We start from the raw sequence: 14,721 nt of genomic DNA on the forward strand, positions 1-14,721 counted from the left end.
TTTGTATTTTTATACATTTTGTTTATCAGAACTTTAATATATTTTGATGTTCCCCTGTTTTCCTTTTTATACAATAAAACAAATTATTATCATTATCATCATTTAATGAGAAATCAGAAATAACAACAACTAACTAATGTCAGGGAAATCTGTTTATGTTTCGTAGCGCATTTCTGGATTTTTGGTAAAAATATACAGTATACCGGCCAATATGTCGGAATATCAGATTTTTAAATAACCAAATATTCTCATCGGTGTTGGCCTTAAAAATCCTTTATTGGTCAGGCTCTAACGACCATGCTGCCAGTTACATTTCTGCTCTCCTCAATCTACTTCTCGACTACTTTGATTCACCAATCTCAGCCTCAATAATCCGGCCCCCGCTCCAAGAGCCAAACAAAAGGTCATAGCGCCGTTGCCGTTTTAGCCCCAAACCCTCATCTTCTCCAATCTATCAGATTTGCTGTATCTTTGGACTGTTTTAAGCAGCTTCTAAAAAAATACATGCCTTTTCCTTTTTATAGCTCTCCATCCATGACTTCTTTTTTGTTTTGTTGTAGTTTGGTCTGTGTTTAATGTTGTCATTTATTTTTTACTTACTATACTTACATTGATTTGGTACTTGGTTTGGGTTCATATAGAGTAAATTGACAGAATCAAGAATGGATGATTTATGCTTCTTTCCCAACTGAATGAATGACCAAATTGCTCAAAGGCTGACAGAACAAAACCTGTGTATCTCTATCATCTTGCTGCTAGATGAAGGAATCTTACCAAATAATCTATTTCCACTCAAATGGAATCAGGAAAGTCACCTATAGTAGTAAATAAGTATTATATTTTCTAAGCAACATATCTCAGTTATTCTTCTTTCTCACTCCATTCAGCTGCAGTGGGTGATCTTCTACAGTAATACATTTTTATTCTTTAGACACTTTCCGCATTTGTGTGATTTGAGTGTTTCTTTTAAGATCATTACAGCTGATTCTGACTTTACATACTGTACAATAAATAGTGTGATGGTGTTTATAAAACTGAATGACAACCGGTGGAGACAACTGCACTAATCAGTTTAAATCAAATCCTATTGTTACTGGTTACTAATACAGGTGAAGTATTATCTGGGACATTCAGTGTTTTACCTAAGGACACCTTCACAGGTCTTTGATTGAGACCCCTACCACAAAAAACTAGCATGATAACTGGTTATTTGTGTGGTTTTGAGAGGATTATATACTCATCCAGTAACAGGAGGCAGAATAAGACAAAGAAAATAAAAGTCACAGCAAAATTGTGTGTTTAAAAAAGTGTAGGCTACATTTCTACTGGGCACTTCTCCCTCAATAATCTACAATCTGATAATTACATTGCCTCTTCTGCCACTGTACACTGTTCAGAATCCACCAGGCAGCTTGACAGACGCTTCTCCTGTAAGCATGTGGACGTGTCGGATGATAAGGTGGACTTAAGCCTATAAATACGGCTGCCAGTCTCCCAACTCTGCTGCACCACCTGATGATCTCTGCTGCCTGAACCCCACCGTCCTCCCTCCTGAGTTTAACGTGTCATTATTTCGGTTCAACTCTTCTTGAATTGGAAGAAGCGCCGTCAGAAAAGCCGTTTTAGGTCTTTTCATGTGTGAATTAATCGCGTCCACGATCTATTAACACGATGTCTCCCTGTGCGTAAAATGCCGCGGTTAGTGCGTCCTGGCGCGGACTGTTCCTTGGAAAATGTGCGGTGTCAGTCGCGTTTACTTCACGCCCCGCTGCTGTGGATCGGTGCTGAGCAGGAGTGGCATCTCGGCGACAAAATCTGGATGAAAGAGCGTCCTTTAGAGCTCAGGCATGCATCGAGTAGTGAGATCATTGGCGTTATAAATATCTCCGTGCCAGCAGAACAACTCCAGCTACTGCAGCCGGGGTAATGCCCAGGAGCGCTGCATGCGTGTGTGCGCACGGTTTGTGGTGGCCAAACCTCAGGAGCGACACCAACAATGCTAGAAGTGGCCTAGCGGGTGTCTGCTTTTTGGAAGAATGAATGTTCCTCTTTATCTTTTGACCGTCGCTCACTTGATTTGCGCCGCCGCCGGAGCAGAGCACGTCTCTTTGGAGCGCCAACTTCTGGAGGAGGGGATACGCTCTGGACGCAGGACTTGCAGGCTCTACTGTAGGGTTGGCATCGGCTTCCATCTCCAGATTCATCCCGACGGCAGAGTCAACGGCAGCCATGAGCCCAACCAGCTGAGTAAGTCATTCACTCCGGTTTTCACACTAACTTCTAAATTATAAACGTCTGCCGCGCAGATGAATCCAGTGCGTCCCGCTGAGACTGCGCACTTGGCTCTACGTTCCCGCATTCGTTCTAATCGATTCCCTTCTGTTTTGCAGTTGTAACTAGGCTATTTTATATGACATCCCTTGACGTTCTAACAATACTGATTTACACAGGAAGTGTGTAAGGACCGCGCACCTAAACTTAGGCTGCCTGACCCTGTGAAATATCTGAGCAGCGGGCATCTGGTTGACGAGCCTTGTTTGTGTCTCTCCGGTATGTTGGCAGGTAGACTATTTTTAGAAGTAACAGGTGCAGCAGTGAGACACCCGGGATATATTGGATTGCCAATCAGTACGATTGTCATCAAAACAATGTTACGCAATGCAGTTCAGACTGTTTTGATCCAAACTGTTTACCTTTACAACTAGGGAAAATAGCGTTTGTTGTGGATGCATATTCAATGATTTGACTTTTGAAAATAAATAGGTCACAAATGAAGCATTAAAGAGCGATTATAAGTTGAAAAACAAGTTAATTATAGAGCTCTGTGGAATTTCATTTTCAGCTGATTTAGAGAAATAAGATTTTTTGAAATTAAAAACTACATTGAGTTACTTTGCAGTGGTGCAGAAGGCTGCAAGCAAGGTCCTGGTGTCCAGATTAATTTGATGTATTTCTAAAGGGTCCAATAATATAATCAGCAAAGAACTAACCTTGGATTTTTTTTTTTTAATTGATATTTGAAAGTTCAAAGAAACCAAATAACAATATGTGACATTCATTTTGGTGCATGCACATACAAGAGCAATATTGGCCCAGTTATATCGGCCATTTTCTCAGTTCCTTAATTAAGATATGGGGAAAATTCAATTACAACTTCTGCATAAGTAAGAGATAAAAAAATGTCAGTGTAGCAAGACCTTTTACTCTTGTATGATGTCCAAATCCATTGGTTTTGAGATTTGTCTCCCAACTAGCGTCTTAAAATAAGGAAGATGACTTACATTAAGATTTCACAAGATGTTTGGAGAGAAAACGATACCCCTCAATATGAAAACATTATGTCTGAACTCAAATAGAAAATAAGATATCAACACTCAAAACTGCACCAACTCAGATGCATATGAACAGTAAATATTACCCAGCACACACCAGCTTTCAGCTACAGACAGAACAAAGCATACTGGGACTGTTAGCATGAGTTGTGACTAGAAACACTAATGTAAAACCTAAAATACATTGTTATTGTAGCAGTTTTCAAATGCCAAAGCTTCGACCGCCCTGCATGTGAATCTCATCCTGTGTCATTAAGTCCAGAAGAATAAAGTCATAAATATGATTTTTTAGTTTTTACTGCACCATCAGATCCCTCATTGCTCCTCCGCTGACCAAACAGCCAACGCTCACCGTGGAAGTGCACTTGTGCCTCCATTTCATGGTCCCCTTTAGAAGAGTTGTCAGGTTACATGGATTTCAATGCCACAGCCATGTGGTTTTGAATCCTGCATGACAGCGCTGGAGACGAGCAGGAGACTGGACGTCTTAAATTTGTAATACGAAGATTCTTTTACCATCACACTGCATTGCATGTCATAACACTGCCTCACAGAATACCTCAAATAACAGTTAATACACAGATCAGTTACTGCAGAGACAATATTCATCAGGGATAACATCTTTTTATTTTAACTTGTCATTTATTATGGGATACTTCACTGACCTTGTACAGAAGTCAGATGGAGGAATTGGTTTGGCGGTATTGTTTCAATAAACCAATCTGTGGCCTTTCCTTTGAACTGGTGCATTGTTAATCTGCATGCAAAAACAAACAATTTTCATCAGTCTGGTCTTTGTGGGACAGTTTGAATGTCCCACAAAAGACCCAAATGTTGTTTCAAAAGAACCCACATTGGCACAGCCCACTATTGTACATGTCCTAGCACTCACTGGATCTGACAGCAGCTTAGGGCAGAGCACCACATTACAGGAATTATGTCCATATGCATTTCAGAAAAAATATGTTATGGAGAAAAGCACTGATGCCCAGAATATATTTTCATTATCATAAAAGGCAGAATGTTTACTGGACACGGATACAAAATGACATTCTGATTGCTCTCACGCAGTATCTGCTAAGGCAACTAAAAAGCATGATTAAGGAAGTATTCAGGTTAGGAGAGAAAAGTTTTGGATTTTAGTGGTTTTGGTTAAAAGTGAAGAAAAAAAAGACGGAAAAAAAATGGCAACACTGATTTGTTTTATGAAACAAGATGCAAACTCATGTCTCTGATGTAAATGCCAAACACTTTGTACAGCGCTCCATCTCCATGACCACACTTTCACTTTGCTCCGCCATAAATAAAACTCACTTGACTTCGTGCTTTGGCAGCAAATGTTGCCAAATGCCTTTTGCAAATTATCTCCACATGAATTACACTTTGTAGGAGTAGTGGTATTTGTGATATTCTGCCCAAATTTTTGCCAACTAATCAATCTTTAAAGCATCTGGAGTCTAGGGGCCTTGCTAATGAGCAGCCTTGTAGTCACTTAGGCTAATAACACTGACCAGCCAGTCTGCGGGTCAACCTGGTGATCCTCAGGATGTGATCCTGCCTCTGTGAACTCCAGACTGCTACCGTTAGTCCCGCAAGCAGTGTCACAGTTAACAGTGTCACAGTCCCACACAGTGTCAAGTTGACCACTGACCCGACACGTGTGTGTTTGCAGAAAACATTAAGCAATGCATGTAAAAGTATTTGTCCATGGCGCATACCGTCCCAGGATCGTCTGTGTTTTAACCCTTGTGTTGTCTTCACTTCCGGGACCCTCTCGTGTCCCTCGGGTCAAACTGACCCGTGACCTATTTGGGGTTTTAAAAACAATTCTTAAGTAAAATTTTACTTCATAATCTATTAATGAATATTGTCTTTATCTCAATTTCCAGAAAAGAGGAGTAAAAATACACTCTGTCATCCATCAATCATCAGAGCATGTTGTTTGTCCTCCCAGGTGTCCTGGAGCTCTTCGCGGTTTCTCAGGGGGTCATCGGTATCAAAGGGGTCTACAGCAACAGATTCCTGGCCATGAATAAAAGAGGACGGCTCTACGCCACTGTAAGTATCCCACCCGCTTCCCAAACTGCTTCTGTTTGTCACCCTGAACTCTTAAACTCACCCTCAGAGTAAACACACTGTTGACTGTGCAGGGCTACTACTGTGCGTGTTATATCCAAGTGACACATATGTGTACTTAACAAGTACACAATTGCAATGTTGTTGTCCAATCATATGGAAGAAATGACTGAGTTTGGATTTGTAAAAAGTGATGGCATCTTGCTAATATTTATATTCTCACCATGAAGTTAATGCTGAAGATTCATTTAAAGCTACCATAGCTGATTGTTTGGTCAAATCTATCAAACAGTTTATTTTGACTTATTACCACCTTATTAAGTTGGCAAATATTTGTTTATTTCCACACCCGGCAGACACAAAGCAACATTGTCATTCCATTTGAACCTTGTTTGTGTAAGTCCAAATAGGTTTTGGTCTCCATAAACTTATCAGAAACAATATCTGGCTTTTTTGCCCGCAAAATCCTTCACTGTGTTCACCTGTCAGCAGTGGTAGAAAGTAACTATGTACATTTATTCAAGTATTGTCCTTAAGTACAATTTTGAGAATTTACTTACATATTTCCATATTCTGCTAATTGTTCTTCCACTCTAGTAAAGGTTAGAGGGAAATATTGTACTTTTTCTCGACAACATCTATCTGACAACTTTAGTTACTTTTGCAGATACAGTAAACCAAAACAATGAGCTAAAAGAGGCTGAAAGGCTCCATAAAACTAATTTGCGTGCAATTTTCAATACACATTTACACGTTCAGGGGTGATTTCAGGATCAGACCTTTAGGGGGTCTCAGCCCCAAATGGGAATGTGACACGGATAAAGTGTCTTGCCCCCCCCCCCGCTAAATCAGTAATTTCAGTAGCAGAAGATCTCTGAGCTAGCTACTGAACAACAATGCCAGCTAATGTTTTTTGACAATATTTACACTATGATGGAACTAAACCTGACACTTATAAGTCACAGTCAAAATAATATAACATTCAGCAAAGCTCCATGAAATGACCAACTTCTTCTCTGGGGACTACCGACGTTAGACTTCACAACCGTCTCCTGCTCTCCCTCTGACAGATTAGATAGAGACTCTCCCACAACCACCTCCGATTGGCCAAAATGACGTTTCTGTTAACCCTTTCCTTGACTGGGTTAAAGGACCATAGCATCAGTGACAGACACACAGGATATTTCAAGCACCCCTAAAAAGGGTCTAAAATTGCCCTAAAATTGTTCATTGTCAATTATAAAAACATTGATTATTACAGCAACCACATCTCTGCACTAACGTTTTTCTAAATGAACGTACAAATGCTGATTTTGGCTAACCATTTTTTTTGGTGTTTTGAGCAGACTTCCTGCCATTGTCCATACCTGGCACCAGCATTTAATTTATAATATACTGTAAATCTGCTTCTCATTTGCAGCTCAGATGGTGCGCTTCTTTGCTGCAGCCCGACTTCTTTTGGACTCGTGAAACGGGTGTATTTCTCCATCAAAACATTGCCTAGTGCAGCTATATCTCTCTTATATATTAGTTTGTGCAATGTTGCATCCGTGCTGCATAACAAAATCCCCGAATCTGACATCAGCACATCTCAGCACACTGCTGTAATCTTTAGCCACAGTTACGAAGACTTTCAAATCCCCCCAAACACACAGTAAGCCCAAATCTGCCCACAGCAGCTTGGTCTTGCCGCTGTAAGCAGGCCGACCGGCCGGACAGTCAGCCAGCAGCCGGCCGCACTGGCGAGTCATCTGTGAGAGCCTTGGCAGGCGTATAGATAGAAGCTGCTCCCTATTAGCATGTGTTAATGGGAAGAGCAGATTAAATCCTGTCTGGGACGGCTGATAATATACAGAGGAGTGAGCCACTAAGTAAAGATCAATATGCGGAGTAAACAAGAAGCCAGGCAAGCAACAATCAGGGAGCCGGAGAGTCTGTGAGCTGCTGTGGGTTAGCATGCTGAGCAACGGCAATGTATGCCCCTTCAGCTCCCGGTATTGTTTCATGAAACCCTGTCAGCAGGGAGTGATGTGGCGTCTTTCATCAAAGTGCATTCTCAGCCACAGCTTTCAAGAAACTCACTAATGCGACTGTGAGCCGTCCACCAGCAGATACATATTCAGTTGCCATTCCAGCTTATATAAAGAGAAAATTACAAACTTTCTCGGGGTCAAAGCACACATCAAAGAAGACTTAAATGTAAACCGAAACTGGGCAGACGTGCATAATAAAAAGATTAGTGTGACAAAGCAAAACAGCACACTGCTGGGTATTGCATCAAACTAAAAAACTGATCATCCTTTTTGATCTGCTGAAAGTTTGTCATGTATAGCCACAGTCTGACTCAGCGAACTCATGTCAGCAGTCCGGTCTCATCCGTCCCTTCATCTCCTAGTCCAAACTTTCCACATCTCCTTCTGCCCCAGCAAGGTGAATCATCTGTTGTTTGTTTCTAGTTTTGTTGTCATGAGGCAGAAGTTGATGCCGTTAAGGCAGAGCTGTTCACAGGTTCCAGTATTAAGGGACAGGAGGGTTATTACCATTAAGATGAGCTCTTGAGTCAAGAAAAGAAAAAACATTTGCTAAAAATCTTCCGCTATCGAAAATCATTATGTATCCTCATAATCAAAGGGCAAGTTAACTAGATCATTACTGCCTCAGGTTTGCCCACAAGGGTTTGCAAAATGACCGAAATGCATGCCCCTTAACTTACTATTCCCCCTCTCCATCTCCTTGTAGCAGAGAGAGTGCAAGGGCAGAGGGGTTGTGTAATTTCCCCATGTTAGTCTAGTCTGCCTGACTCATTAATCCTTTGTCGGACTGAGGTTTCTGCAAGTTACCATCTATGGCCCCGACCACGGCTCGGAAATATCGGCAGTCTAACTGAGTGTTAATAAATCTATGGCGCTGTCTGTGGTGCTGAAGTAGCAGACAGATTCATAATTGCAACTTTTTCTCTGAGCCCTGCCTCATGTCAGTTCAACATTGGATCTCTAAACTACAGAGGTGGCACCAGAGATTTCTTTTTGCTGGTGCTATGGGGTCGCTCGACGTTTCAGTGAGGGTGCTCTGAAATGTAGAGTTTCCCTTGACACACGTAGCCTACACACACGCACGCAGATACGCTCCGACCGCCGCAGCGGTTTACTAAGCGAGCGAACGAGAGGGAGAGAGAGATTGATGTTTTTCATGCACTAAAGTTGCTGCTACAACCGCACCATGAAACTCTGATTAGCCCACCGAACATATTTCAAATACCAACCAACAAGTCGGGTTTACACAATCATTACTGCAGCTTTCATACAGTAGCTTATAATGCAGCAGGCCAAGTAATCACACACAGCCAACTACTGTACACACATGAAGACACACACAAAAGCATACACACATTCATCCTCACACAATACTCATACCTGCACACAGTAACAATAATGTAACGTTTTTCATATCTGTAGTGACTTACTATATCTAAATAAGCCACTGAACCTGTTTCAAACATGTTTTAAGGACTATAAATAAACCAATGTCCTGTGCGCTGTATAACTTTGGATTCGGATTTATTCAGTTCTGTAAAACAATTTTCACTGTAACGTTTAGGGGTGGGAATCACCAGTCGCCTCCCGATACGATATCATCACGAGGCTTATGCCACGATACAATGTTATTGTGATTTTAAATATTTTGCAATATTCGGCGATATATTGCAATTTATAACCTTTTTTTCCAACTTCAAATTTTTCCCATTTTCCAATTATGTCCCCAAATGAAACTTTGTCAACTTCTGTTTTATCTAAAAAAATACATTTCTCAGTTTGTTAATCTCACGTCAATTTCATTGCTGGAAAATGGGATTGTCAAGCAGACAAACTCACCAACACATATATAGTAAAAGATCGATACTTGGCGCCTGTGTATCGATACAGTATTGCAACTGAAAATATCGCGATACTATGCTTCATCGATTTTTTCGCCCCACCTCTAGTAATGTTCTGCTACGAGACAGAGATAAGAGTGAAGTTACTGCATAGACCTATTGGATGAATCCTAACCCACTGTGGCCTGGCTGTGCGATCCCCTGGTCTAATGTCATTCACAGCAGCAATCACGGCCACGGTCAGGTCATCTTCCTCCAACCCATTTTTCTTCGTCCTGGTTGTTGACAGGTTCATTATATCTCTCAGTCTCATTTACAGGTTTTTTGATAAAGTCTCCACACGTTGACAAAAAAACCACCCATTACGAGTGTACACAGCAAATTTTTGGGGATGCTGAGGGTGCCTAGCTAGAGCAACCCCAAGCTCCTCCCTGGCGCCGCCTGTGCTAAACGGTTTAACTATACAGAGCCAAGAGAGTCGTTCATGGGGCTGGGCTTATCATGGGGGAACGAAAACGTACACGGTCTGCCCACATTGTTAAAAAGGAAAAAAATCGCCTACAGATCCTCAGCATGTGCGAGTCTTGCTCACAGCTTCATTTGTATTCTGTGTTGAATTATGTTTAGTTTGAGATTGCTGTGATTCTCAGTGTCAGAATTGCTCAGTTACTTGATTTTTGTGGAACTTTTGACCGCACCTCGCAGCCTTTCTTTCTCCGTGACAACTAACTCCATTCGCTTAGGAAGAATGGTTGAAAGCTCAGCACAAAGTTTGTGGTCAAAAGTGGTACAAAGTGGTCCTTGAGTTTCGATTTTTTGTAAAAATAAAATTGTATGCGCCATATAACACTTTGTAGCTTCTAGAAAGTGATACCAGGCTTTCAGAAATTTTGTATTTGTTATATGAATTGCAGTTTTATGTGCAGTAAATTTAAATTTGATCATTTAATCAGAGCTCTTTCTTTGCAGCTTTCCTACTTACTGTAGATACCTTGCACTCTGAGAGAGTCCCCTGTCTACATGTGGAGCTTATTTTTGCCTCCGGAGCAGCTCTGACTCAGAGAAATATTTGTATAACTAAAACTGCAATCTGTGTCTACAGCTGCACTGTGCTATTTAACCGCCTTGAGGATGTAAACCGCAGACAGGCTCGGGCCTCATGTCGGGGTGTCAGATCACACCCTAAACCTTATCTTGTGGCGTCGTCTTTCATATCTAATATTTAGTTGTTTTCACAGTGGCAATTTATTGGCTGAATAATGTGCGTGGAGACAGATGCACATTGCTTTGCATGACCTACTCAGCAAGCCATCACAAACATAATCTTTAGAAAGATGAAAGGGTCACCTGCATTTGTTGAAGGAGAGAGCGAGAAAGAGAGAGAGAGAGAGACCGACACAAATGCAACATTGTCATTTTCTTTTAGATACTGTATGTCTCAGCTACAGTTTATTTTCTATCTATCGTGTATTATGCTGAATACACTTTTTATGAATGTACAGTACATACGAGTAGAGTAAGAATAATATGGTCCAAGCAGACTGTAGTGTATTACCTGTTGACATTTTCTGGTTTTAAGTGGCATACCTCAACAAATATTTAAAGGATTGCGATGAAATCTGATACAGACATTCATGGTCTCCAGAGGATGAACTCTTACTTTGACTTAGTGCCACCAGCAGGTCAAAGTTTCCACTTAGCCTGGGAGTTATCTTAATATTTACTAGATAGATAGCAACAGGATTTGGTGCAGGCATTCAAGGTTCCCAGACACTACAACCTTATGACAATTTAATCTTCCCCTGACTTTTTCTTTGGTACCACCAGCAGGTTGATATTTTGGGTTTTGAGTGAAATGCCTCCACAACTAGAGAAGGGATTTCATTGACATTTGGTACATACATTGGTGGATGAAATACAATAACTTGGGAATGATCCCCTGACTCGTCATCTAGCGTCACCATGATGTTAACATTTAATTTGTCCATTAGTTTGGTTTATGACCAAATACCCGAATAACTAACAACAATCTCATCGGCCTCACCTGTACTATTCAGCAAAAGTAAGGATGCTTACAGGCTACATTGTGAGAACTTTTACTTGTATTAGAACCTTTACTTGTAACAGAGTATTGTACAGTGTGGCATTTTAAATGTGCTGTATTTATATAGCGCTTTCCAGTCTTAACAACTGCTCAAAGCGCTTTTACATCTACAGGAAACATTCACCATTTACACACATTCATACACTGTGGCCGGGGCTGCCGTACAAGGTGCCACCTGCTCATCAGATAAACACTCACACACATTCACACTCCGATGCTCAGCACCGGGGGCAACTCGGGGTTCAGTGTCTTGCCCAAGGACACTTCGACAATGACTGCAGGGGCGGGGATCGAACCACCAACCTTCCGATTGGCAGGCAACCGCTCTACCACTGAGCCACAGCCGCCCCTACTTTTACTTTTACGCATCCACTTTTACTTAAGTAAAGGATCTAAATACTTCTTCCACCACTGGTTACAAACCCAGTCTGTTAAGTTTGTGCACATCAGAGTCAAGTTAAAGTGTGGCTCTAGTTCAAGTTGTTTCAGATTTTAGTGGAATTATAAATAACATGGTACCATATTAGTCTGTAGTAGTGGTAATAATGAAAAAGATACATTTGTTAAGAAATATCATCAGGGTACAGGAAATCTGTAACTTTCCACCTCTGCCCTCAGTAGCCTACAGTTAACACCCAGGATCATGGGAAAGGTCCCTTTAAAAGAGTGTGACCAATCCAGCAGGGCAAGAGCCAGGTTAAACAGCTGTACAAGCATTATGATTTTAACAATAAGATCTCTGGAATCCGGCCGCAGCCATTAAATCCTATGAAACACAGCAGGGGCCAAAGTTTTTTTCTGGTGTGTGTATGTATGTGTGTGTGTGTGAGAGCACATTCATACATGCTCCGATGGATTTGTTTCCAGATGTGTAATTCCCTGACTGGTACCAGAGCTGGTTTGTTGCTCAAATGTAGCGTTCTGTCAAATCATTGCAATCCACCTATAGCAGTGACTAGGGAGTACTGTTCAATTTTGTAATCATCTTTAAAAACAACAGCCAAGAGGAACAGTCGGTCACTTTGAATAACTGAAAGGTTTGTACTATTCTGCCGCAGCGCACTCTCTTGTGACTGGCATGTTTACCAAACGCTGTAATGGCATCATTTTCTGCTATGCTGCACTCTTCAGCAAAGCAGAACAGTTTGCTTTATTTCAGAATGTTCTACAAGGAAGTCATGCTGCAGCAAGAAAGCAAGCATCCCTGGGTACATGTCAGAGTTTCCCACCCAGGATATTTTTAGACACAAAATGGGAACATTCGATGAATATCTGCATATCCGTTTCGGAAATCTGGTGTACCAGAGTCTAATATGTTGTCTTTATATTTTTGCTAAGCATGTAATAGTATATTTTCCTGAACATTTTGCTACAGGAACTTTTGTTTGGTACACAACTTATTTTAATGGGATAGCGGTTCAACCTAAATAAGTCATTCCAGTCTAATTACAGTTTAGACCACCATAAGGGATGTGAGGAGCATTTCGATCCTTCAGATTGTTATTACTAATGCAAAATACAGACAAGCAGCATTTTAATCCACTTCTGTAGACTTGCGTATATTGCAAAAAAACTATAGCTAGTAGCATTGGTATTTCCCAAAAGACAAGCCAGAGCTAAAATAACCTCACATCAACTCCTGTTTGAGATCTTTAAGGTTTCTCAGTAAATTCGCAACACAATGACCAGTTGGTCAGATGAAAACTCCTTGGGTCAACATTGTTCAACCTGAGGCAGAAATCATAGTTTTGGGGCACCTGGGTAGGTCACCTGGTAGAGTGTGGCCCAAGTAGCTGCAGCAGCAGCAGGTTCGATTCCAACCCGCGGCCCTTTGCTGCAAGTCATTTCTCCTAGCTCTCTCCTTCCATATACAATCATGGCTATCATGGTAACCGCACTTTAAAACTTTATTTGACGCCATTTTGCTTACTCAGTCTACCATATTATCATTGTCTATTGTTTGCCTGTATTTCTTGTGTGCTTACTTGTTTGTGTGTTTTTGTTTTTTGCTTTTATTGAAAAAATGCTGCTGCTGTGACAACAAAATTTCCCCGTCGTGGGATGAATAAAGTATAATCTAATCTAATCTAATAAACTGTCCTATTAAATAAAGGCCTAACATCTTTAAAAAAAAAAAGAAACCATAGTTTGGGGAAATTGATAGATGACTTATGCTTATTTCTTCTTCTAGCGTGATGAGGTTTTGACCAGTCCAAAGGAGGCTCTGCTGTTGTCAGTCAAAGCATCTCTGTGATAGAGGGAAGTCATTTAGATGACTTTGAAATCCACCCCCAAGATAAAAGAGAAATCTTCTGTGATTTTGAAGTGGTGTCAGTTTTACAGCAGTTAAGCCAATCAGTTCACAATCAGACCATATTATGTTGAACAGCGACGGGGCTGTGCACAGAGCAATCACAGGCCGATATAATAGAGTGGTTGACGACGTTTTTCCCCATTCTGAATTCTGTTGTATTTATAGTATAAAAAAATGATCCAGCAGAAATTCAAGAACCTTTGTTTTCCCCCTCAATTTTGGTCATTACATACAGCAACAGGGCTTACATTAGTCTCCCTTTTTGTTCTCATTGTGTAGCCCTCCTTGATCAGCTATTGTGTGAGAAGAGAGCATTTGTTTTTTCTGCACAATTTTCTATTCAATTGAATTGGAAAAAGTATTCCATAGTGAAACAAAGTTGTCTCTTATGCAGATGTGCTACGGTCCACTGCAAATTTGACTGGAGATTTAGGCACACAGTCTCGGCCTTGTACACTGTATTATACCATCACCTGCATTAATTGCTATTTTGAAAAGAAACAAATGCCATACCTACTATGACATTTTGTGCATCCTGCTCCTTTTCTCAGAGACCAGAAACACAGGAAGGACAGTACAGATGGCTCGTTGTACTTTCCTTTTTATTTATTTTTTCTTGTCTTATTTTATTGTTCATTTGGATCAGGATCTGTTATCGTTATTCATCTCTATTCTATATATACTGTATATGCTAATTTTGATTTCTCATTACCTTGTTTTGCACTTTTTGGCTCCACTTTAGCTCTATGTTATGTTACTGACCTCTTTTGCCTTGCTTGTCTGTCAACGCACTTTGTAAAGTTTGTTTTTAAAGGTGCTATATAAATAAAATTATTATTATTATTAATGTTATTATTACCCAGAAGATCACAAACGTTTCTCACAGCATATGTGTATGAGCATGTGTGTTTGCCTTTGTGTCAGAACAGGATTAACAAGGAAATAAAATGTAATCAGTGGGGACAATCTGGCATGGAGCTTGTTGGTGGAAGCTTTCTTGTAAAGAAATAGGAACCATTAC

At 40.7% G+C, this 14,721-nt stretch overlaps 1 protein-coding gene and 1 long non-coding RNA gene across 2 annotated transcripts in view; one reads left to right on the forward strand and one right to left on the reverse strand.

The window, feature by feature from the left end:
• The first annotated feature begins 1,429 nt into the window (after positions 1 to 1,429).
• fgf5 (fibroblast growth factor 5) overlaps positions 1,430 to 14,721 on the forward strand; it is a 14,211-nt gene continuing 919 nt past the window's right edge. The window contains exons 1-2 of the mRNA XM_032517210.1: positions 1,430 to 2,247; positions 5,287 to 5,390. Of these exons, the coding sequence (XP_032373101.1) occupies positions 2,037 to 2,247; positions 5,287 to 5,390 (315 nt within the window). The 5' untranslated portion in view covers positions 1,430 to 2,036. The remainder of the gene's footprint in view (positions 2,248 to 5,286; positions 5,391 to 14,721) is intronic.
• LOC116690337 (uncharacterized) overlaps positions 5,899 to 14,721 on the reverse strand; it is a 19,819-nt gene continuing 10,996 nt past the window's right edge. The window contains exon 3 of the long non-coding RNA XR_004332236.1: positions 5,899 to 5,984. This is a non-coding gene — a long non-coding RNA (uncharacterized LOC116690337). The remainder of the gene's footprint in view (positions 5,985 to 14,721) is intronic.

The sequence above is a fragment of the Etheostoma spectabile genome, chromosome 5, assembly GCF_008692095.1.
Source record: "Etheostoma spectabile isolate EspeVRDwgs_2016 chromosome 5, UIUC_Espe_1.0, whole genome shotgun sequence".
Lineage (NCBI taxonomy): Eukaryota > Metazoa > Chordata > Actinopteri > Perciformes > Percidae > Etheostoma > Etheostoma spectabile.